Here is a 25302-nt window from a genome sequence, read left to right as displayed (position 1 = left end):
GCCCTGAGAACAAGTCAATAAATCAACCTGGCAGGCCTGCGAATGGCAGGAGAGTGCAACGCCTTTCACAGAGAAGATCCTTTTTTTTCAGAATGTGGGTGGGTCAAGCCCACATTCTGACCCGCCCATCACCCCCTCATCGTCGTGCTTGTTTGCCTCATCAAAAGTCACGTGAAGATGTTCCGTTTGAATGGTCGCCATGTCGGCATCTGGACTTGCTGGATTTTATGAACATTTTTTTTTTCACGTCTTCTGAAGTTTGTGAGAAGCGGGTTGAAAAAGTCCACACACCCTTGTTCGAATGGCAGCTTTTGTGGTCAACGACACCATAAAAAAAGTCTTTCTAATATAGTGTCTTTTTTCAAACCAACAAAATGGGTTTACAGTGCACAATCACAATATTCATATTTTCATCAATATATTTTTAGTATATTTATTGAAATATGTTAATAAGTTTATTACTGTATTTTTTATATATAATATATTAATATATTAATGATTATATAGATAGATAGATAGATAGATAGATAGATAGATAGATGGCTAGATGGCTAGATTTTTGTTGTAGTCTGCATGAGGTTTTTTTCCCCTCTAAATCAACATTTTGTAGTACGGTGACATTTGAGTCCTTTTTTTCTTTCTTAAAGGAAAAATGTCAAAGTGTCATTTTGTCAAGCCACAATTCCAAAGATTGTCCTTGAAAATGTGCGAAAGGTTTGACAATGCCGCTCTGTGTTTTTTGCCCGCAGAAGCTCCGTCCTGGACCAGACCGGACCGGATGGACAAAAAGCTCCTGGCGGTGCCTGCCGCCAACACGGTCAAGTTCCGCTGCGCCGCGTCGGGCAAGCCCACGCCCACCATCCACTGGCTCAAGAACGGCAAAGACTTTAAGGGAGAGCAGCGCATGGGCGGCATCAAGGTTAGCAAGCTCACACTTTGCTTTCTGCTTGCGTGACGCCATTTTCCATTTTCCTTGCGGCGTGTTCAACGGGAGTTGCCATCATTTTGTCGCGTTCCCTCGTGGGAGCGTCTAAAAGCGCTCCCGGACGCTCGTCTTCTGCTCGCAAATAAAGGTCAGGATCGCCCCGGCGGGCCGTACGTCCTCCGTAGAATTCCCATCCCGCCTCGACGGGGACCACCAAAATAAATCACGCGGCGTTGAAACCGGAGTGCTGCTTGGATACTTGAAGGCTCGCCCGATAGCGCGGCGTTGACAGCGAGGCGGCAGAGCCGCTAGCAGCTGCCCGCTGAGCTTTTTTGGCCCGCGCGGGACAAACGCCACAAATGTGACTTTTTGCTTCAAATCGACTCCATTTTTAACTCGGTCACCGCCAAAATGTGTCCACTCCAATTGCCAGGGTTTTTGTCGTTGGACTATGTAAACATTCAATGCAGCATAAGAAACTTTAGACTTTCTTCTTTCATCAGAAGAAAAGAGTTCATTCCCAAGTGATATGCGTCTGGCGTTATCTGAGCTTGAAATGGGGGCGGCTGTCTAAAATACAATACATTCATCTAGATTTATATCGCGCTTTAACAGTGACTGAAGCTGTAACAAAGCGCTAATATGGACAAAAAGGGGAAATGCTGTCCCCTGGTGGAAGGAAAAAACTACCAGAGGTCTGACCAGATCACCCAACGAAGAAAAAACAAAACCTCAACAAATTTGAGAATTGCACTCGACGCCATATTTTCAATAAATTTGTGAATGGTAGTGAATGCGTTAAGAATAAGCTAAATATCCAACAAAGATGCTATCTGATGTCATGTCATCATCCTTTTTTTTGTGTGCGTTTACTAGCGCGACGCTTCCAAATGTCGTGTTGTAACAGCGCATTTTTTTGTAGCTTCGTTTCCATTAAAATGCAATTAGAATCATTTCAAGCATCCAAATAAGCCCAAAATGGCCGCTCCAAATCAAAATGGCGGCCTACCTTTGTCTTTCCAAGCTTGGCTTCTTCAAACATTTTTTGGTGGCCATCTTCACGACCGAATTTCACGTTGGCGTTTTTTGCAAGGTGAAGCGCTGGCGTTGTTAACGTAAGGAGATCCCGTCGCTATGAACACTTGACGGAGATCTCCAACATCTGCTCCCAGTGGACCGCCAGCAGTTGTCCTCCCACCCTGGACCCCCCCCCCAACCCCCCGAGCCCCCTCCCATCCTCCTGCCGCCACCTGTCGCCAGACCTCCAGCCCACCGCCGCGACCGCTTTGCTCAAAAGTTTGCATCCCGCCGTTAGCCGCACCCTAATCACACAGCGAGCTCTGAATAATCATCATCATCATCATCATCATCATAATAAATGTCATTTCTAAGCGCCTTTCAGAACTCTGAGTTTTTCTGAGGGTGAGCAGCGGCAGCCACACACGCCAGCGTTCACTCAACCCGGAAGTGACTCAAATAGAGAGAAAGCTAGCTTTCTAGCTAATAGAGTGTGTAATAGTGAGCCAGCCAGATAGCTAATAGATAACAAATAAATAGCAAATAAATTGCAAATAGATAGCTAGCTAGATAGCCAGCTAGTTAGCCTGCTAGATAGCCAGCTAGCTAGCAATATAGCTATATAGCTAATAGATAGTCAGTTAGATAGCTATTAGGCCATCCAGATAGCAAATAGATAGTCATCTAGGTAGCTAGCTAGCTAGCATTTTTATAGCATGGATTTCATCGACTGGCCGAGGGGGGCCGGCTCGCTCGCGTCACGAGAACTGAAATGTGTTTTTTTTTTCTGTTCCTGCTCTGATCGGACTGTGAAAATTGGGGAATTGAAAGCTTCAACGCTGACAGCTGACATGAGAAGAGGACACACCGCAATCGTCGCCTTCTCTCTTTGGATCTCTTTGAGATCTCATTGGATCTCATTCCTGGTCCTTTCGCACTGAAAAACAAGCTTCTGATGCTTGCTAGCAAGTAGTTGCTTAGCTGAACAGCTAGCTAGCTAGCACATTAGTTAACTAACTGAACAGCTGGCTAGCTCGCTAGCTAGCTGTTCAGTTAGCTCGCCCTAAGGTCAGGTCAAACCAATATCTGACATTGAAGTGATTTTTTTGGTTTGTTTTTGTTTTTATTGAGGGGTCGCTTGATGAGAGAATTCTGCAAACGAGGGAATCCCCAAACGCCAAATGGCTTCGTCCTTACGCTACCGCGGGCTAAAATAAGATGTCATCTGCTGATTGAAGGGCTGGATGAGGCAAAAAGACCCCCCCCCCACCCCGCCCACCACGATGACCTCCATAGTGACATGGTCACCCCCTAACCATCTCCCTCACTGCCCTGGTGGACACCCCCTGAGACCCAGCAGGGGGTCTCGGGGGATGAAACGGTCGTCGCCTCTCTTGAATGGAAGTGACAACATCATCCCCGAGTGACAGCCGTGCCTAATGCGCTTTGCCGCTCTTGACATGACATTTTGCAGCTTGCTAGCTAGCTGCAAAATGGCTAGCTAGCCATTTTTTTTCATTTTTTGTGGGGGTGCGCGACTGCTCTGCTCAGCACTCGCAGGGTGAATAATATTGATGCACATTTTCCACGCGGCGCTCCAAGAAAGCGCGAAAGGACGACGACGATGAGGCTTATTAGTTTGGCAGTAGCTAGCTTGAATGTGCCCAATTGGCAGTCAGTTGTGTTCTTGTGACTTCAATACACTCAGTGAGTCACATCGCCTTCACAAATAGGCCTTCATTCAGTACAGTCGAGTTTTTTAACTTCAATAAATAATACATTAATTAAATCAAGGAAAATCGCTCTATGCTATCAAAACGGAAATGTACCATATTTTCTGGACTATAGGGTGCACCGAAAAGCCTTCAATTTTTTTCAAAAGTTCCTAATTTATTTATCTAGCTATTCAGCTAGCTATTAGCTATCTATTGGCTAGCGGTATAGATTTCTATCTATTTGAGTTACTTCCGGATTGAGTGACCGCTGGCTTGTGTGGCTGCCGCTGCTCACCCACAGAAAAACCGATCCTGTGACTGTAAAGTGACCTTGATAGTTTTGAAAGGTGCTTAGAAATAAAATTTATTATTATTATTATTATTATCAGCTTCTTGGCCCTGCTAAATTGCTCAAGATTATTCATTCATGATTGTTTTTTTTTTTTTGCATTCGGAACAAATTAGCGTAGATTTTTTTTCGGGGTCGGGGTATGATTAAAATATTGATTGATGTTTTGTAAAAAGTAAAGTGGCGAAAAAATATTGGTCAGATTGTAAAATGGTGACACAATGACGCAAACGCAACATCCTTGAACTCATTGACGAATGGATTCGGGAATTGAAAATGAGACGTCGAGTGGCATGCCTGAATTTATTCAAGTTTTCTGGCAATGTTTTTCCCTTCCACAAGGGGCAGCATTTCTCTTTATTTTCAGGTTAGCGCTTTGTTCCAGCTTCAGCTGTTGTTAAAGCCCTATAGAAAGCAATGTCTAGATTGTATTGCATTTTGTACATCTGCCCCCATTTCAAGCTCAGATAACAGCAGACCCGTATAACTTAGGAATGAACTTCTTTTTTCTGATGAAAGAAGCGAGTCTAAGGTTTTGAACGCTGTCTTGAATGTTGATGTCGTTCTAAAAGTGAATATTCTGTGGCTTCTGGAATTTGAGTGACAGTGACAAAAACCCTGGCACAGCCATCCATCATTCATCATCCATGGAGCGTTTTATGCTCGCGGTCATCTTCAAGCAGCAGTCTGGAACCCTCTCGATTTCGCTCCCTTACCTATTGTTTTTTCACAAGTCAACTTTGACCGTTGACCCCTAAAAATGTCCACGTCCCCGTACCGGGTCAAACGCTCACTGAGCCAAACGCAACGTCGCCGATCTCTCGCTCCAGACCGCACGGTGGGGGGTCCTCGTGGCTGCGTTGGCGTCTTGGGCTTGACACCTGCTTTGCGTTAGCCGCACGCGCGCGCTAGCTGGCGTAAGGCCTGGCAAAGAAAAACAGCGGAGAGATTTGAAGACGTTCTTCGGGTTTTGCTTTGCACGCCATTTTGACGCACGCGGACGGCCTGGAATGGACCCGCGCGAGGCTACTCGCCTTTGTCGTAGCAAGAACACGCCTGAAATGAGGCATCCGCAAGAAGAAAGGTCAGCGCAGGATTTTGCGCACTCCGGACCTTGAGCGCCATTCTTTTTGCTTTGTTTGTTTGCGAAGCTGCGGCACCAGCAGTGGACTTTGGTGATGGAGAGCGCCGTGCCGTCGGATCGCGGCAACTACACCTGCGTGGTGCACAACAAGTACGGCACCATCACGCACACCTACCAGCTGGATGTGCTCGGTACGTTGCCAATCTTTCAACGTTTACATACGGTCCAACCTGGGTCTTCCATCCATAATCCGTTCCAGAAACAGATTTGCTCAAAAACCTACACATTTCCCATTAGAATCAAAAGTTGTTGTTTTTTTTTTTCTTTTTGATCGATATTGAACAAGACCAAGACGTCGACTCACAATGGAACGCTACATGAGGATAACGTCCCATTTGCGGAGATCTCAGGCGAACATGTCTGCTTTTGAATTAAAACTTTATTCAACAACACAAATGCATCGGTCACAAGAAGATGTGACACCAGGAAGTGATGTATAAGGAAGTGGAGGGGAGTGGAGTGGTGCATTCAGGTGCGCCTAGTTAAACTGAGAAACAAATTTCGGTTGTGAACTGAGGCATAAAACAACGTAACATTTTTGGTCCAAAACCAAATTGGTCGAGAACCGAGATGTTCAAAAACCAAGCTTTGACTGTTCAGTCAAAGCTGGGGTTTTGACTATAATCCGTTCCAGAAACACGTTCTCAAGCCGATTTGCTCAGAAACCAAAATTTCTCATTTCTCATTATAATCAATGTTATCAATGTGAGACCAGGAAGTGACGTAAAATGAAGTGGAGGGGAGTCCAGTGTTGCATTCAGGTGCACTCAGTTAAATGGAGAAGTGATTTCCGGTTGAAAAAGCCAAACTTTTTGGTGGAAAAGCAAATTGGTCAAGAACCGGGACGGTTTAACTGTGCCCTCCCCAAACGTCTGATGGCGCCGCCGCTCCATTCCAGAGCGCTCCCCGCACAGGCCAATCTTGCAGGCGGGGCTGCCGGCCAACCAGTCGGTGGTGGTGGGCAGCGACGTGGAGTTCCACTGCAAAGTGTACAGCGACGCTCAGCCGCACATCCAGTGGCTCAAGCACATCGAGGTCAACGGCAGCCGCTTCGACCCCGACGGGGGGCCCTACGTCAAAATCCTCAAGGTAAGACGGGCCTCTCGGTCCTCGCCACCGAACGGCCACTGGCTTCGTGCCGCTCGGCCAATTTTGTTGACGTCAACGTGGATATTTTGCGCATTAGCTGACTGTTTTCCCCGATATGACCGGATTATTATTAGTATTTTCTTTTGGATGTTTTTTGGGTTTGTCTGCAAATAATAGACGTGTCTACCAAATTTTGGGGGGGCGTTTTGTACTCAGTGTTTTTGAGACAAAATGGCCGCTCGGAAACCAACATAGCCGTCTTCTTCCGTTTCTTCACTTTGAGCTTCTTGGGGCTTATTTGGTGCGTCTACCCGTGATGAACATGACGACCTAATTTCACGTTGCCAGAGCAAACTGGTTTTGGGGCCTGATTTGTTTATTTTTTTGTCTGTGAAATTCTACATGGTGTTATTGAGACAAAATGGCCGCACGGAACCAATATAGCCGTTTGCTTCCATTTCTTCACTTTCAGCTTCTTCAGGCTTTTTTAGTGCGTCTACACGCGATGAACATCAGAATCAGAAAACCTTTATTCGTCCCACAATGGGGAAATTGGCGACAAAATGTTACATTGCCAAAGCAAACTTGTTTTGGGGGCTGATTTCTTTTGTCTCTGCAATTGTACACAGTGTTATTGAGACAAAATGGCCGCTGTGAACCAGAATAGCCAACCGTCTTCTTCCGTCTCTTCACTTTGAGCTTCCGAAGGCTTTTTTGGTGCGTCTACCCGTGATGAACATGACGACCTAATTTCACGTTGCCAGAGCAAACTGGTTTTGGGGGCTGAATTTAAAAAACAAACTGCCTGCTGCCATTGTGAAAGCGTTGAGTCCAGTGTTGTTTATGTTGCGGTACTTTGGGAGGTTTTGCCGAGAATAGTCACAGAGGACAACACCCTATAAGCCTTCTGTGGGGCAAAGACTCCCACACTTTGCCGTTCCGCCTCCTCGGCTTTTTCTTTTTCTTTTTTTTTTTCAAGGTGGCCGCCGAGCGAGTCAGGGAATGAAACAAACATCTGGTTTCGACTAAGTTAACTGCTGCGGTGGCGGCAACGCAGGCCGAGAGGCGGCCTCTGCTAACCGCTGCTGCCGTCAGATGTCCTGCGTCGCGCGTATTTTTTTTTTAATTTTTTTTTTGGGGTGGGGGAGCATGGCAGCCCCAAAAAAGCTTTGGAAAAAATGAGCGGAGTGAGGAAGGGCAGAGTCAGCACAGACAAAAGTGTGACAGACCAAAAACAAGCTTTGTTTTTCCAGATTTACGTGGCTTTCATCTGGGTGCGCTAATGAAGCAACGTGGGAATAAATCAAGAGTGGTTTGCGTCGCAAAAGCAGCAGCAAAATTGACTCTGAACCAAATGTAAGACTTTTCAGGCATATCAGCCATTGTTTTTGTTTTTGTGGGGGTGCGGCGGGGATGTCTCATCATGACAGGCTTGCCAAGTGTCATTTTGCCAAGTCAAAGCTGTCATTGTGCTGCTTTCAAGAGAATGGCGTGACTTTTGGAGTTTTTTTCCCGTTTTTTTTTGGTGGATGCACACGTGATCAACCTCCTCTTTTTTTTTGAAGAGCGTACGATACAAGCCCAACTTTTTCAAATCCAAGTGGCGGATTTTTCTTCTTCAGACTTTTTGTTTCCATCCAATCATGTCTTCCAAATTTTTTTTGCCACGCCGTCTAACCGTCTTCACGGGGCGTACAGAGTACAGTTTTCTGATTTTCACACAATATCGCCATTCAAGAAAATCGTCTTGAAAATCTATTAGCTGGCTATCTAGCTGTTTAGCTAGCCACAGTATCTATTAGATATATAGCTCGCTAGCTATTAGCTATAATAATAATATAATAAATTTTATTTCAAGCGCCTTTCAAAGCTCTCAAGGACACTTTACAGTCACAGACAAGCATAGATACAATAATAAATAAAATACAATTTTAAATAGAATACAATAAATAAAATACAATTATAAATATAAGCAAGAGATAGAGCTATCTATTTGCTAGTTATTAGCTATCTATTCGCTAGGTCTTAGCCATCTATTCGCGAGCTAGCTTTCTATCTATGTATTTGAGTTAATTCCGGGTTGAGTGAACGCTGGCGCGTGTGGCTGCCGCTGCTCACCCACAGAAAAAAAAACTTATCCTGTGACTGTAAAGTGACCATGAGAGTTTTGAAAGGCGCTTGTAAATGAAATGTATTATTATTATTATTATTATTATTATTATTATTATTTTTTTTTTTTGGGTGATCGCCAACTATCATTTTGAATTGACATTTGGGGGTATGTCAAAAGGACCCCCCCCCCCCACTTAAATATTTATTGATTGATTGATTCATTTTCCTGATTGGATTTGGCGGCACTTCCCGAGTGAGTCAAGCTTCCTTCGCAATTGTGTGAGGTTGCGGTCCCTTTTCAATTCACGCAGCTGTCCACGTGCGCGGCAGCTGGATCATCCGTAGCCGCGTCACCAGAGCTCGCTGAGAAAGGATGGCGAAGGGGAGGAGGAGGAGGAAGGCGGCAGGGCGGCAGGCAGCCCAAAACCGCGCCTCCGCGCTCTATTTTGGACCGCCGCATAATTGGAACAATATTTGGCTGGTTGTGTGCGTCGGCGTGCGCATGTGTGTGTGCGCATTCATTGAGCCGTCATGTCGCGTGTGACGTGGAGCGTATAGTTAAGTGGGCGGCGGGTGAAAAGGGGAGGCGGCGGAGGCTTCATCAATCCTTCTTTGAAGGCTGACGGGAGAAAGAACAAAACATCTGAAATCTACTAAGTGACTCCTCCATTTGCATTAAAAACACGCAATGTTTATTCCTTTTACTGCTCGTCTGTCAAGATTCATTTTCATCGGTTCGTATCGTCTTTTTTTTGTCTTCTTTTTTTAAACGTGTGCTTCAACATGCCATTCGGTACGCCAGCAATTGTCCCTAATTGCAAAGGGAGTTTTCGTTCTTCAACGGACTAAAGTTTCAAATTTGAACTGACTGCACATAAAAAATGGCCATTGAAAACAAAAAGATCCAAAATGGCAGTTGAAAGCAAAAGGTCCAAAATGGCCGTTGAAAACAAATAGATCCAAAATGGCCGTTGAACACATAAAGGTCTAAAACAGCCATCGAAAATAAAAACGTCCAAAATGGCCGTCAAACACAAAAAGATCTAAAATGGCCATTGAAATCAAAACGGTCCAAAATGGCCGTTGAAAACAAAAAGTTACAAAATTGCCGTTGAAAACAAAAAGATCCAATATGGCCGTCGTTTAAAAAAACGTCCAAAATGGCCGTTGAAAACAAAAAATTACAAAATGGCTGTCGAAAACAGAACAATCCAAAATGGCCGTTGAAAACAGAAAGATCCAAAATGGCCGTTGAAAACAAAAAGATCCAAAATGGCCGTTGAAAACTGAACGATCCAAAATGGCTGTTGAAAACAAAAAGATCCAAAATGGCTGTTGAAAACAAAAAGGGACAAAATTGCCGTCAAACACAAAAAGGTCCAAAACGGCCGTTGAAAGCAAAAAGATCCAAAATGGCACGCAGGTGTACCGAAGGAAGCTTCCAAATCCTTCCGCCGATGCAACATTGACGTTGCCCCCCGGGGTCCCCTCCTATTGTTTCCAGAGCGTAGTGAGCTGGCGCGCCGAGGCCCGGCACACGCTGAAACTGTCCAACGTAACAGAGCGCGACGCCGGCAAGTACTGGTGCCGCGCTACAAACTTTGTAGGCAGGTCGCAAAACGCCTTCTGGCTCAAAATCCGCCCGAAAGGTAACGACGACGACGACGACAACAACCAAATCTTCCGCCGCCATTTTTGGTGTCTTCTGCTTTTTTGGCTTTGGTTTAATCCACCGCTCCCGCTGCTGTTGCTCGGGTGACGATACGCAAAGATCCCTTTTTTTGTTTGTTTTGTTTTTTGAGCCATGGTATATGTCATTTGTTCCCTTTTTTTTTTTTACCTCCCGCCATTTTTCCTGCTACGGAGACCCGAAGGAGACAAACTTAGATAACAGTTGTGATGCTTTTTGGAAGGAGGACAAGTGATCACAATGTCTCAAGTATCGATGAAAAGGTTTCTTCAGCCGTCATCTGGACTTCTTTGAAGGTGTCGGACGTTTCGCTTCTCATCCAAGAAGCTTTGTCAGCGAACCAAAATTTGCTGGTAGCCACGATGTATACAGTACAGTGACGTGCGGTGAGGTTCATGGCTGGTGAGGCACTGACGTCATCACAGTCAGATTTACAAACATATGAACTCCACAGAGTAGCTTATTCACCATTTGATTGGCAACAGTTAATGTGTTTTGTTTAAGATGTAATGTCAGCATTCTTTATATACTGTATACAAACTGTAGCATAGAAAAAAAGAATTAAAAAAACGTTATGATCGTGTTACTTTCACTCATAAATGAAGTCCAAGTCTCACTGTCTCAATGGAGATCAGTGCCAGTGAAAAAAGTCGTCCTTGATCAGTCCTGTTTCGACTGTATGTTTTCAGTCTTTTCAGTGCTGAGAATGAGAATGCTGTAGTAGCTGCAAGAGTGAGCACGAGCTGGAGCAACTTTGTTGCTTCAGGAATAGTTTCAATGAGATCCTTCTTGGCCAAAAAGCTGAGAAGCTGTCCGGGAGATTTACATTCATCCCTCACCGTTTGTGAGCGATACAGTCCGGTGTTGGTCTTCCTTTAATTATGATCTCCTGCTTCGATTGAAAGTCCAGTTTAGAAAATTCTTTCAATTTCGATATGTTATCCTCCATTCTGAAAATAAGGCCGAGCAACGTGAAAAAATGACTGGATGGTTGCACTTAACTTGCTAACTGTTTACTGTAGCTTGCTGTCACTATTATTCGGCAGCCGAGGAGTCGCAAGAAGAATCTCTAATCACCAGCGCCCCCTGTCCTGAGGCAGGAGAGACTGTGTGCCTCACCTATGCACACAGTTTTGATAAAAATAAAATAAAATAAACACTGTAGTACAGTGTTTATAATGTACAGTGACTGTACATTACATACACCAGCTAAACTGTAGAAATTTAGTTCATATACTCAAAGCTTTAATAGCCATATGCAGAGGGACAGCAATGCGGTCTCACTGCAGAGCAAGCCAGCACATTTAGCATCGTGATTGCGCAATCCATGGTGAGGCTCAGCCGGCTGCTGCCTCACCGTTTGTCTCCACTTAATATTTGAAGGGTAAATGTGACCATTCAGCGATTTTGAAAAAAAATCCAAAAAACGGTGAAGTTAAGTGGAAAAAGAACGTTAAAGTACAAATCACTAAATAAATATAACTGTTTAATTTATTTTGTCATTTGATATTTCCATGATGAGAGGTGAGGCACAGCCTCACCTGCCTCCCCTGACTGCACGTCACTGATACAGTATATCCCTACTGTCCAGAGGTGGCGGCGCCAGACCTCTGCTACGACTGGCCCGATCAGCATAACTAAGCCTGTGTGGTTACGATCTCAGTTGTGGGTTGTAAGAACCATCCAAATGAAACTTCACACCACCATGGCCATTTAGTGGAGGTGGTGTGAGCTTTCATTTGGATCTTTTTCAAGCGTTTTTGTTGGGGTTGATGGGATTGAGTGCACATTACCCCAAAGGTCCTTGGAACTGACATTTTGATTTTGGATTTTGACCCCCACCTACCCCCAACCTCCTTGTTGATTATTGTGTGTCGTGGTGGTGCCGCTTCTGCTTTGGGTCTCTTCACGTCCGCCATCTTGGCCTTTTTCTTGGTTGCATTTCAAGGTGTTTGGTGGTCTCTTGACGGTGCTCCCTTGCCCCTTCCTTCCTTCCTTCCTTCCTTCCTCCTTCCACTTAGACGGCGGGTATTAACACCACGGACAACGAGCTGGAGGTGCTCCTGGTGTCCAACGTGTCTTTCGAGGACGCCGGCGAGTACACTTGCCTGGCAGGGAACTCTATCGGCTTTTCTCACCACACTGCTTGGCTCACGGTGCTTCCAGGTACTCCCGCCGCGCCGCTGCTCCAACCTCTGTGACCTTCATTTTTAAGTCGCCAAGGGCGACGGTGGGCTAATGTTAGCATACGAAACCTACAGAAACCTGTATATACAGTACTTAAATGTAAGGCGCCGCCCGCCAAAGTAGCAAGAAAATAAACCCAAAATCAGCATTGACTGCGAACAATGGGCCTTTGCGTTAAAGCTAGCATTAGCAAACACGGAGTTAGCCCACTCTTGCTCTCATTGGCTAATTTCTAATGACAACACAAACTGTTTTTTCATGCTTAGACCCTTTTTCATGAAAACCAAGTCGCTCATCACGTAAAGGTTGCTTACATTCGCGCAAGCCGCATTAGCATTCGAGCACCAGCGCCGGTGGCTAACACGATAAACCAAGGCGTTACATGTCACATTCAAAGTTGCCTCATGGTTTATTTTTTGTTTTTGGCAAATTCCAATGGATTGGCGTCACCCCAAAAGCAGCCAGCCCGGAGAAGGAGGACTACTACGCCGACATCTTGATCTACGTGACGGGCTGCGTACTTTTCATCCTGGCCGTGGTCATCGTGGTCCTGTGCCGCATGCGCATGAGCGCTCAGAAGACGCTGCCCGAACCGCCCGTGCAGAAACTCTCCAAGTTCCCCCTCAAGAGACAGGTAACAGAAAGTAGATACGAGATTTGAACCGTTAGCCATTCAGCTAGCCGGATGTCGCTCAGTCTGATCGAGAGTCGATTTTGCAGTAGCAAACAAATAAAGAGGCGCCAAAATTAGCAAGAAATCAAACCCAAAATCGGCAATGGAGTAGTTTAACTGCATCCGAACAATGGGCATTAGCGCTAAAGCTAGCATGGGCAAACACAGAGTTAGCCCACTCTTGCTCTCAGTGGCTCATTTCTAATCACAACGTGGCAAAATGTATTTTCACATCTGGATCATTTTTATTGAATCCAAGTCACTCATAATGTAAAGCCTGCTTAGGTTCATATTATAGCGCTAGCGTCTGTGGCTAGCGCTATATGGAGCTATATTTTTGCTCTCTGCTGCCGTTGCACAAATCGAGGTCCAATTTTGAGTCTTTAACGTTGGCAAAGCGATCCGGGAGGCCCTGAATGCTACGGCTACGAGCTAAACGTTAGCCCGTCAGACATTTGGCTGGTTTTTCACTAGGTGAGTCACTCCATTGGTTTGTCAATAGAGCTAACGTTAGCTCTGTCGCTAATCCGCCAGTTGGTTGCTATTCAAAGCTAAGAGAGAATAACAAAGGACTTTTTGGGGAGATTTTGTTTTTTTCAGGTTGATTTTGGTTGCAGCAAGGACATTGAAAGCGGCGTGGCTAGCTAGCTGGCTGCTCTCTTCTAAGGCAAAGATTTCATGACATTCTTGTGTAATCTTTGCTGGCTTTTCTGGCCCGCTAATCTGCCGCTTGCTTCTCTCCTTCTGTTTTTTCTTCATAAGCGACTCAAATCTCCCACAAAGCTCCTGGCATTTTCCAACACATATTACTTTTCGGGCCCAGCAAATTTGGACCGGGACTTTTTTTGTGGATGGGGAAGGAGTTAGGGTTTAGGGGTTAGGAGAGGTCATTCAGGAGGCTGCCCAATTCAGATCCATTTCCCAAATCAGATCCAATTCCCAAATCAAGGGTCATCAATCAGAATTAGCTTCATTGGCCAAGTATGTAGAACTCACAAGGAATTTGTCTCCGCTTGAACACGCCGCGCTACTATCATCATCATCATCACCAAAAAAGACATGACTAATAATAATCATAATCATAATAATACATTTGATTTCCAAATGCCTTTCAAAACTCTCAAGGTCACTTTACAGTCACAGGATCAGTTTTTCTGTAGGTGCGCAGCGGCAGCCACACGCGCCAGCGTTTACTCAACCTGGAAGTAACTCAAATAGATAGAAATCTAGCTAGCAAGCTAATAGATAGCTATATAGTGAATAAATAGCCAGCTAGAAAGCAGCGAGCCAGCTAGATAGCTAATAGATAGCAAATAGACAGCTAGCTAGATAGTGTTAGCGATTGCGTTAACAGGTAGATAGACAACTGAAAAGCTAGATAAATAAAAAAACACAATGACTACTTTGTGATTTTCATGTTGGAGTCGATGAAAGTGCACTATATGAAAATGTCAAATTGGGAAAAGTGCATGCAAACATGGGATCTGGATTTGCTGGCGGGCCAGATTTGGCCCCCGGGCCTTGACTTGGACACCTGTGATATGGCGGATGAAGACCGTCACGGCCGGCGGTGCTACGGTCACGTCTTGGGGTTGAAAATATCTGAACAGGATTTGTTTTGACGCCGGGAAGCTAATAAGTCTGGAGGACATGAATCAAGGCTAATAGGGGGAAGAAGCTGTTGAAATGTCAAAGTCAAAGTCAGCTTTATTGTCAAATATGCTAATATGCATGACATACAGCACAGATGAAATTACTGTCCTCTCGGACCCAGCGTGCAAGGCACTTAGCATGTGGCTAAAAGACAGACAATTGACAACAGACAATACATGTCATTTCTGAATGTAAAGTGAGGTAGTGACGTAAGTAAAGAGAGGTAGTGTCGTATGTAGAGTGACGTAATGTAGTAGTGCAAAAACAAACAACAAAAAAGGGTTGAAGTAAAGTCTTGCAGAAAAAAAAAACCCAGAAAGAACAAAAAATAGAGTCTGCTGGATTTGGATTGGTAGCGCCTGCCTGAGGGGAGTCGCTGGAAAAGGGTCTTGTCTTGGTTCTTGCAATGTGCAAGTCCTCAAGACTGGTTAGGGCGTCCGCTGCCAATGATTTTTTTTCCCCGCCGTCCTAACTGTTGAAGTCGTATTTGCTCCATTTTGGTGTGATGATAGTTGCCGCACGTGTTTCATTTTTCAGTCGCTCGCTCGCTCGGTTGCTCCGTTTTTTGGTTTGGTTCGGTTGTTTTTCGCCAAGGTCAGTGAGTTCCGTTGTTGAAACGTGTCGGAAAGGCTTTTTTGGGGGTCCCTTTTCAGCGACGATAATGTTCTCTTTTGGCCCTCAAGCAGGTGTCCTTGGATTCCAACTCGTCCATGAAGTCCAACGCGCCGCTGGTGAGGATCGCCCGCCTGTCCTCGGGCGACGGGCCCGTCCTGGCCAACGTGTCGGAGTTGGAGCTGCCGGCCGACCCCAAGTGGGAGTTTTCCCGAGCCAGGTAGGGACGGCGGCCATTTTGCTAGCTCCTAGCCGCGGTCGCTAGCCTTCTAGCCTTCTGAAAGTCGTGGCCTTGCCGCTTTTCCCAGGCTGACCTTGGGGAAGCCTCTGGGCGAGGGCTGCTTCGGCCAGGTGGTGATGGCCGAGGCTATCGGCGTCGACAAGGAGAAGCCCAACAAGCCGCTGACGGTGGCCGCCAAAATGCTGAAAGGTGAGACGGCACCCATCATCATACATTGGATTTAGAAGCACCTTTCAAAACTCTCAAGGTCACTTTATAGTCAGTAATATAGTGTATGTTTATATATATATATATATATATATATATATATATATATATATATATATATATATATATATATATTGGATTGGATTGGATTTGCCTTTATTAGTCTCACAGTGGAGAAATTTACATTTCACAGCAGCAAAGTGATGAAAGGAATGAAAGTAGAAAAACAAAATACATGAGCTGCTGGACAGGCAGGCACTCTGGCTATGCCGTCTTGACGTCAAAAGAACCAAAAAAAACGACATAACAAATAACATGACAACACAAAGACAAAAAAGATAGGGCGCTAGCTAGCTTTTACGCCCGTCTCCTCTCGCCCTCCAGACGACGCCACGGATAAAGATTTGTCCGACCTGGTGTCTGAGATGGAGATGATGAAGATGATGGGAAAGCACAAAAATATCATCAACCTGCTGGGAGCCTGCACGCAGGACGGTGAGGAACCCCCTCCGCCCGCCCGCCCGTTAGCCGCCAATGCCCCCTAGCGCTTTGGTTGACCACCAACCGCCGCAGGTCCGCTCTACGTCCTGGTGGAGTACGCCTCCAAAGGCAACCTGAGGGAGTACCTTAGGGCGCGGCGGCCGCCCGGCATGGACTACTCCTTTGACACCTGCAAAATCCCAGACGAGCAGCTGACGTTCAAAGATTTGGTGTCCTGCGCCTACCAGGTGGCCCGAGGGATGGAGTACCTCGCCTCGCAGAAGGTCAGAACCCGGTGGATTCGCCATCGCAAGTGCCGATGGCGTGTCAAAAAATGTCCAAAATACACGTCGGTTAGCATGCGTTCCGCACGGCGCGTCATTAGGGCCCTTTTCATTCTAAAACAGGCGACAAAAGTAACATGTAACTGGGAGAAAAAGCCAATGTCCATGACAAGGAAAAAAGGCAAATGATGCCCCCTCGTGGAAGAGGAAAAAAACATTGCCAGAGGTCTGACCAGTGCTTTATCGTCACCCAAGCAAGAAAAAAGCAAAGCCCGAACAAATTCAGGAATGGCGTCCCATGTCACACTTTTCAATTCCTGAAACAATTTGTGAATGGCAGTGAAGGAGTTAAGAAATTGTAATCTGATGAGAAATATTTTTTTCAAGGCTAATTATCACCAGTAGGGGAACGAAACTTCTGGTACAAGAAAAAAGGTTAGGGTTTAGGGTTAGGTTTAGGTTTAGGTTTAAGTTTAGTGTTAGGGTGTTAGGTTTAGGGTTAGGTTTACGGTTGGTTAGGGTTAGGATTAGGGTTAGTTAGGGTTTAAGGTTACGGTTTAGCATTTAGTGTTTAGTGTTAGGGTTGGTTAGGATTAGGATTAGGGTTAGGGTTTAGGGTTACGGTTAGGGTTAAGGTAAGAATCGATAAAACCCAAACAAATTCAGGAATGCCACTCTACGGCATATTTTCAATTCCCGAATCAATTTGTGAATGGCTGTGAAGGAGTTAAATTGTAATCCGATGAGAATTTTTTTCCAAGGTTAATTACCACGAGGAGTTGAACTAAACATCTGCTACAAGATAAAGTTGTCATAACGTGAGCGACAGCCGACTTCCAAAGACTTGTAAAGTAAAAAAAAAATCAGAGTTCCTCAATCCCTTCATTTTTACCACCCTCATTGAAATCAGCAGAGAAGCTGCTGGGGGGGAAGGGGGGGGGGATCCTAATTTTGAAGCGTTTGTCAAAATGGATGAAGCGACAACAACAAAGCATGTTGTGCCTCCTCCTCTGCCGCCGTAGTGCATCCACCGAGATTTGGCGGCCAGGAATGTCCTGGTGACGGAGGACAACGTCATGAAGATCGCCGACTTTGGGCTGGCCAGAGACGTGCACAATCTCGACTACTACAAAAAGACCACCAACGTGAGGACGCAGAGTCTCGTCCGGGGGGGGTCCACATTTTTTGACATTTGTTTTTTGCGGCGTCCCTCAGGGTCGTCTCCCCGTCAAGTGGATGGCACCGGAGGCTCTTTTCGACCGGGTCTACACCCACCAGAGCGACGTGTGAGTTTGTCGGACCTCATCCAAAACACCAAACCCCCCGATGAGGATGCCGATCTCCCCCCCACCTCCACCCCCGTTTCGGCTCATTCCTGAGCGCGTTTGTTCTGCGTTTGTTTTGCCTGTTCCATAATCTCCCGACACGACATCAGAAGGGAGGCCGAGCGCCGCGCTGCCTCGCCGTCTTAGTCGTGTTTTAACGGCGGAAATCCACCGAGCCACAGATAAGAGGAAAAGAGGGGCTGGGGGGGGGGGGTCTTTCCCCACACATCTTTCTTTCTCCCTGGGGATTTTTCCACCCGGGGGCTGCTTTAAGCAGCTTGCACAAAGGGGAGGGGGTGGGTATGATGGAGGGGTTCTGAAGGTACATGAGAAAACTAAGAAGCTGAAAGTGACAGAAAAAAATGGCTACCAAAGTGGTGCGTGTCGGCGCGCGAGTGCGTGTGCGATTTCGGGCGCATCGACTGCAAAAGAATCTGGGCCGGCGTGTTTTTCCAGCAGGTCCGCATTTACAACGTGGATCAGCAGCCCAGACGGGCTTTACCGAATACTCGGGTGCAGTCGTTGGAAGTCGTCCAAAATCACTTTGGGAAAAAGAAAAACATTGAACGTCAAGGACAACAAAACACCCGCAAAAAAGCCAGAAAACGTCGCAAAAATGGAAATACAGGTAACATCCGACTTACGACCGGCTCAACTTAGGACCACCCGTACTTATGACCACGACTTCCTGACCCTATTTTTGCAATTTAAATTTTACACCTGGCACCGCAACGCGCTAGCAGGCACGCAACGCGTACGACACTTTTGGCCAGCCAGCCAGCATCTCACGCTCGCACAGCAATCGACCGTGTAATGGCAACAGAGCGGTTTGCCAGTCAGCTAGCCTACGAGTTCATTGCAGTTCAATGCATTCAACGTTTTGAATGCATTTCAATTTACGGCCATTTTGACTTCCGACCGTTTGGTCGGAACGGATCTCGGTCGTAAATCGGATGTTACCTGTGTTACGCAATCGGCAACAAACAATCGGCTGATGAAAAATGCTTTTTTTTAAAATAGCGACGTTAACCGTTACCTATTGTGCGAGCAGGTGGTCCTACGGGGTGTTGCTGTGGGAGATTTTCACCCTGGGAGGGTCACCTTACCCGGGCATCCCCGTGGAGGAACTCTTCAAGCTGCTCAAGGAGGGACATCGAATGGACAAACCCGCCAACTGCACCCACGAGCTGTGAGTCTGATCAAATTACTGTTTTTTTGTTGGTGGCACGCACAAGAAAATTCAAATCATCAATCAAATCAATTAAAAACAACAAAAATGCTAAAAAAAAGGTCAAACTTGTGAAATTCCATGCTCATCTATCTCGCTAGCTAGGCATTGAGTTAGCGAGCTAGCTAGCTTGATCAAGCTATGATGCTTGCTAAAGTCCAAAGCAAAAATTCCAATTTTCCCCTATAAACCACAATAACATCATTATATAACGTCATTATTCTGGACTTCAGATTTGAAAACTCTTATTGAATGTACCTTTATTCGTCTTGCTGTGGAGAAATTGACATTTCGCAGCAGCAAAGTGATAAAAGAAAGAAAAAAGGAAAGATAGAAGGAGAAAAAAAAAATATAGGAGCTGCTGTAAAGGCAGCCACTCTCACGGCACCATCTTGAAGTCCAAACAAGAAAATAAGACAGACAGTCATTCAATCCTTCTGCACCCTCTTTATTTCAGTTCTAGAGGCGTCCTTTTCCCCAGTGGATCAGGGACGGTCAGTGGAATGTGCACGTCGGCTACAAGCTAAATGTTAAAAAGCAAACAACAAGCTGTAGCATCCATTTTGTCAATTACCATTGACCAAAAGAGATTGTCTCACATCTCCTGTCCAACGTAGATCTGCTTCAATTCCAAGCCGCGGCAGTTCCACGTATGCATTGTTTGTTGTATGTGGAGAGGATGAAACAATGTCATGGCTTCCCCAAATTCAGAATGGCCCCCGAGAGAAAACCAGAATGACAACTTGGCCCACCTGCAGCAAAGAATGACTTTGACACACCTGGATATAAAAGATCAAAAATAAATACATCAATAAATACAAATGACTCATAAAGGTGAAAAAAAATGAAAAAAAGTTGCCATATTTTGTGTGAAACCAAAATATGCTGTTGTTAAAGCGTTGCGGCCTTCACCCTGTGTCGTAATGTGTTGCGAATGCTAAGCTAATGCGCAAAAAAAAAATTCAGCTGTATGATCATGCCTGAGTGCTGGCACGCCGTCCCGTCGCTGTGTCGTATTGTGTTGTATTGTGAATGCTAAGCTAAGTGCTAAGATGTGTTTTTTTCCCCCAGGTACATGATCATGCGCGAGTGTTGGCACGCCGTCCCGTCGCAGAGGCCCACCTTCCGACAACTGGTGGAAGATCATGACCGCGTTTTGTCCATGACCTCCACCGATGTCAGTCCAACACACACACACACACACACACACACACACACACACACACGCACACTCACACACAGATTCTTTTTCGGAATTTGACACCCGATTTGACTTTTTTTTTATCCGGAAGAGAATGTGGGCAGTTTTTGGGTCGCTGATATCAAGTCTGTCCCCCCCCACCCCCACCCTCCAGGAGTACCTGGACCTGTCGGTTCCACTGGAGCAGTACTCGCCCACGTGCCAGGACTCCAACAGCACGTGTTCTTCGGGCGATGACTCGGTGTTCGCCCACGAAGCCCTGCCCGACGAGCCTTGTCTTCCCAAGCAGCTGCCCCCCGCCAACAACGCCCCCGTTCACGCATAAAACCTCAGAACAGGGGGGGAGGGAAAGCCCCCCCCCCATGATCACCTGACCGAGTCGGAAGGACGAAAAAACCCTTCGGCCTCCAAACTTTAAAGGATTTGCTTTTTTTTCAACTCGCAAAGTTTATTTTTCTACACGGCCAGTTTTTTGTGACGGACTGGGGGGGTCATGGGTCACCATTTTGTGCCTACAAAGATGGAAGCTACCGAAATGGGGCAACATCTTCCAAAAACGTTCTTCCGGTCCTCCGACGAGTCCCCCCCATTCAAGACTTTGGTGGAAATACAAACACAACAACATAAGGTGTTTGGTGGTCATCCAAAAACCGGAAAAAAAGTTTGGGACGCTGTCGTGGCCAAAATGTTTGAAGTCTATGAAATCATCAAAGTGTATATTTGTCAAAGTATTTATAGCTGGACAGGCATTGATTGGCGGGAAGCGGCACCACCAAAACACTTGTCTAATTTATTTCAAAATAAAAGCACAAAAATGGCATTTTCCTCAGCAAAAAAAGGCACGGCAACCAGAAAAAAAAGGACTGGGGGAGGGGGGGGGCAATACTCCTAAAATCTTCAATTCCATATAAAAAAGGCAGAAATTTACCTAAATGTGTTTTTCATTGAGAGAAAAAAATTAAACAAGAAAAAAAATAATTTTACAAGAAAAAAAATGAACAAGAAAAAAAAATCGTTCAATGTTTTGAATAAAAAAAAACACAAATATTAAATCAGATTTTTTGTCAATGTGATAATAACCAAAATAAATCCAAAATTTGAGCAAAAACAAATTTTCTTAATCCATTTATGCTAAGCGTGTTCATATGAACACAGATAAATTTATTTTTCAAACAAAAATCCAAAATAATTCAATCAAAACAGAGGATCAAATAGGTTCAAATGGAGTATATAATATAATAATATTATATTTTTGTATTAGTATAGCAGAAAAACTAAAGTGTCCTTGAGAGTTTTGAAAGGCGCTTAGAAATCTAATGTATGATTATCATGATTATGCTTATGATGATTATGGTGATTATTATTATATAATTACAAATAATGAATGTGGCAAGAAACAACATGAATGCATTTGAAAATTAATTTATTTATGTTCATATCAACACACTCAGCATAAATGGGATAATTATATTAATATAATAGTCCCCCCCATAATCCCCCCTTATAGTCTTCTCGTCATATTCATTTCTGACTGTCGCTGCTACGTCGTCATCGCCGTGCATTTACCCTTTTGTGTTTATTTTTGTCTTTCTATATTTTTTTGTTTACATTTTTTGTCGGTTTTGAAGCGAAAAAAAAGTAAGAAACTCCTGCTGAGTTTTTATCTCATGAAAACGAGATTCACATCTTGCTGGGCAAGAGGCATCGGGCACTTTTTCTGACAGGCTAAAAAAAAAAAAGTCCCATCATGCTTTGCACCTCACTCGAAAAGTTTTTAAAGAAAAAAAAGAAAGAAGCAATATTTTTGTGTGTGTGTGTGTGTGTGTGTGTGTGTGAACGCCGCTCATCAGTGTTAAAACAGACATGAAGTCATGCTGTGCACAACCAAAAATGCAAAAAAAAACATTAGTGGTTTTTTTTGGGGGGGTCATCTTTTGTCTGTGATGGATGGATCATCCAAGTGCCAAATGAAGTCTTAAAAAAAAACACCAAAAGCTGTTTGGGGGCAGCAAAGCATTATGGGATGAAAAAGTTTCCAAATGCAAACAATAAAATAATAAAAAAAGGATATCAGAAAAAAACAAATACTAAATGAGCTAAATGAGCTTGCTGCTTAATTAAAAAAAATCAACCAGTTTTGGGGAATCATTTGTCCCTTCTAATTCTGCTCGAAGAAGAGAAAAAAAGCCTACAAAATACCTGGAGATAAATGACTCATGGTGTCAATTGAATAAGTCTTATGAGTATTATTATGATTATGATTTTACTATATATTTTTTTTCTATTATCCATAAGCAAAAAATATTTGGCACTTGTGTAAAAAAAAAGAAAAGAAGTGAAAACGGGGGGTTATTTATTCTTCCAATGCTGTGTCAAAACTTTCCCTATGGTGAGAGTCTTTTTCTTCAAGCTACCTGCCTTTATTTTTAGGATTTTGATTCTTTTTTAATGTTCATTATTTGGAGTGCCAGATGATCCTCCGCCATCGGGCTTTCGTATATTTTTCGCATTTTTTTGCTACATTGCAGCATCAAAAAAACAACAACAATTGAATATCAACAAATTTGGATTTGAAGCGGATACAAGTGGCTAACATGTTAGCATTTTTTTCCTAGTAGCTACATATCAATTATTTCCGTTTTTTTTTTGTTATTTCGAAAACATTTAAAAGCTAACCAAAACATGGCGACAAGCTACTTTTTCTTTTTTAGTTTTTTTTCTTTTTCTTTTTTTGTCAGTTTAAGTTTTTGAGCGGGAATATTTTTTATTTTTTTGTTGTTTTTTTGTCACGATGTTTAATCCTTGGTCAGATTAATTTATAGTTTGAAAAGTGCTTGTTGTTGTACATAAGAGACATTAGCCTTTCTTATTTTTTTTTGTGTGTGTTTTTGGAAGAGTTTTATTTAGCCGCGGGAGCTACTTTTGCGTTTTGTTTTGCATTCCACTTTAGCGCCGTTAGCAGTAAAGTAGAATGACATGACATAATTTATTTGGAATAACATAGAAAAGTGGAAGTCACCATTTTGCTTTTTCTTTTAATTTTCTTCTTGTTTTTTGTTTGCGGCTTCTGATGATGCTGATGACGGTTGCCGTGGAACATTCCGGTACGAGACGGCCAAGTGTTGCGTGGCCGTCCGTCCGTTGCCTGACAAAACAATGTCGCTACCTGTCTGTCAACAAACAGCCTTTCAATAAACAGCTTCTATGTTGGCATATCAAAGGAATTTTTTTAGGTTCCTATAAGTTCCAAAATGATTTTCAAAATAAAACGAGAAACTATTTTTTGGGTCGGAAGCTAAAGTACAGATTAGACCAATGGCAAGTTGAGGGTGTATTGATTTGTTGGTAAAGTGATACCTCAGTTTACGAACGCTCCACTATGAAATGGGGCATAGACCTCGTACATTTAACCGCCGCCCGCCCGCCTTGATTGTTTTAAAAATGTCAATTCAAAGAATATAAACAAACAAAAATGCTCAATTGCATTTTTTTCGCTCATTCACTGCCATTTACGAATTTATTCAGGAATTAAAAAGCATGACGTGGAGCGCCATTCCCAAATGTGTGCGGGTTTTGTTTTTTCTTGCGGGGGTGCCGATAAAGCGTTGGTCAGACCTCTGGCAATGATTTTTTTTTCCCTTTCACGAGGGGTCAGCATTTGCCCCTTTTTCCATGATAGCGCCTTTTTACAGCATCAGCTCTTGTGAAAGCGCGATATAAATCACTATGTATAGATTATATTGTATTTTGGACATCTTCCCCATTTCAAGATCATATAACTCCAGATCCATATCACTTAGGAATTAACTCATTTTTTTCTGATGAAAGAAGACCGTCGTCTAGGGCAGGGGTCGGCAACCTTTACGACTCAAAGAGCCATTTGGACCCATTTCCCATAGAAAAGAAAACACTGGGAGCCACAAAATCCTTTTGACATTTAAAATGAAGACAACACTGCATCTTTTCATCATCATTTTTTACCTATATATATGCATAAACAAACTATAGTGTGTTGCATTTATGAATCAATGAACTGTTACAGAGAAGCGAAATTAAATTTCTGCACGCAACAAAAACATTTTAAACTCCGAAAAAAAGACGTTGGGTTGAAGATTACTTTCAAATATAATACTCAATGTCTATTTGACAAAAAAAGAATATTTGCAAAATGGCAAATACAATATTTATCACCTGGTTAATATGATTTCTGCTCCTGCACCTCAGCGCACAGCCTCTGCACATCAGGGCTGTATGACGTTAACTTCATCTTCACCCAGGACTGTAAGCTGTCGTCTGTCAGGCGTGAGCGATGTCTGTTTTTAAGGCGAACGAATCTGCCCACGTATCATTAAACGTTCTGTTTTCTTCAGACACTTTTCGTTTCTTAGATTTATCCATAGTTGGCCGACCTGGGGGTGGAACAATTCAAGAAATCGTGCGCAATTTGGCGGTTGTGACCGGATATACGTCCACTGTCGATGGTTGTGACGTATATTATGAGCGACAAAAAAATTGAATGTTTTATTTTGTATTATTTATAATCACCATAATCTTCAAATTTAGAATTACATTTTAAAAACGAACGAACTAAAATAATATACATTGAATTAAATACTCATTATTTATTTTCCAAAGCCGCAGGGAGCCGCAGCAGGGAGGTGAAAGAGCCACATGCGGCTCCGGAGCCGCGGGTTGCCGACGCCTGGTCTAGGGTTTCTAATGCTGTATTAAATAATAATAATAATAATAAAGATATTCTGTGAGTCCTGGAATTGGAGTGACAATGACAAAACCCTGGCACTGGAGTGCACCCATTTTGGCACATGGCCTGGCAGTCAATGAGTTAATAAAGAAGTAATTCTGCTTGAGACTAAAGCATTGCCTCCAATCAGGTAAATGTCGACATTGTGGTGGGGAGGAAGGACGCAGGGCGGGGCCGCGCGGTCCCACAGCAAATGGCGGAGGAGCTTCCCGGGCCGCCTCAAGTGCTTCATTCAGGCGCTCCTGTGAGGGGTGCTTGTTTTTCGCCACTAAATGGGGCGGGGGGCTGGCTGCTGGAGTTTTTCGTGACGAGTGGTGACCCAAATAATAATAATAATAATTACTATACTATACACGTGTAACTTAAACATTATACCCAAACCACTTCCCACAACCTCAACTTCTAAAC

At 44.1% G+C, this 25302-nt stretch overlaps 1 protein-coding gene across 4 annotated transcripts in view; it reads left to right on the top strand.

The window, feature by feature from the left end:
* Positions 1-23345, top strand: part of fgfr3 (fibroblast growth factor receptor 3) — a 44276-nt gene extending 20931 nt beyond the window's left edge. For 2 of the 4 annotated variants that reach the window (XM_089003614.1, XM_089003611.1), the window contains exons 5-18: positions 750-919; positions 5158-5281; positions 6049-6239; positions 12063-12207; positions 12687-12862; positions 15238-15386; positions 15475-15596; positions 15999-16109; positions 16188-16378; positions 17401-17523; positions 17594-17664; positions 18755-18892; positions 20003-20108; positions 20287-23345. In XM_089003614.1, the coding sequence (XP_088859740.1) occupies positions 750-919; positions 5158-5281; positions 6049-6239; positions 12063-12207; positions 12687-12862; positions 15238-15386; positions 15475-15596; positions 15999-16109; positions 16188-16378; positions 17401-17523; positions 17594-17664; positions 18755-18892; positions 20003-20108; positions 20287-20457 (1988 nt within the window). In that variant the 3' untranslated portion in view covers positions 20458-23345. The remainder of the gene's footprint in view (positions 1-749; positions 920-5157; positions 5282-6048; positions 6240-12062; positions 12208-12686; positions 12863-15237; positions 15387-15474; positions 15597-15998; positions 16110-16187; positions 16379-17400; positions 17524-17593; positions 17665-18754; positions 18893-20002; positions 20109-20286) is intronic. The other 2 variants (XM_089003613.1, XM_089003612.1) reach the window with 2 other exon arrangements.
* Positions 23346-25302: the final 1957 nt, after the last annotated feature.

This window comes from Hippocampus bargibanti, linkage group LG09, assembly GCF_051943395.1.
Source record: "Hippocampus bargibanti isolate YZ-2025 linkage group LG09, ASM5194339v1, whole genome shotgun sequence".
NCBI lineage: Eukaryota > Metazoa > Chordata > Actinopteri > Syngnathiformes > Syngnathidae > Hippocampus > Hippocampus bargibanti.
Note: the sequence above shows the minus strand (reverse complement) of the source record. Positions and strands in the feature narration are given on the sequence as shown.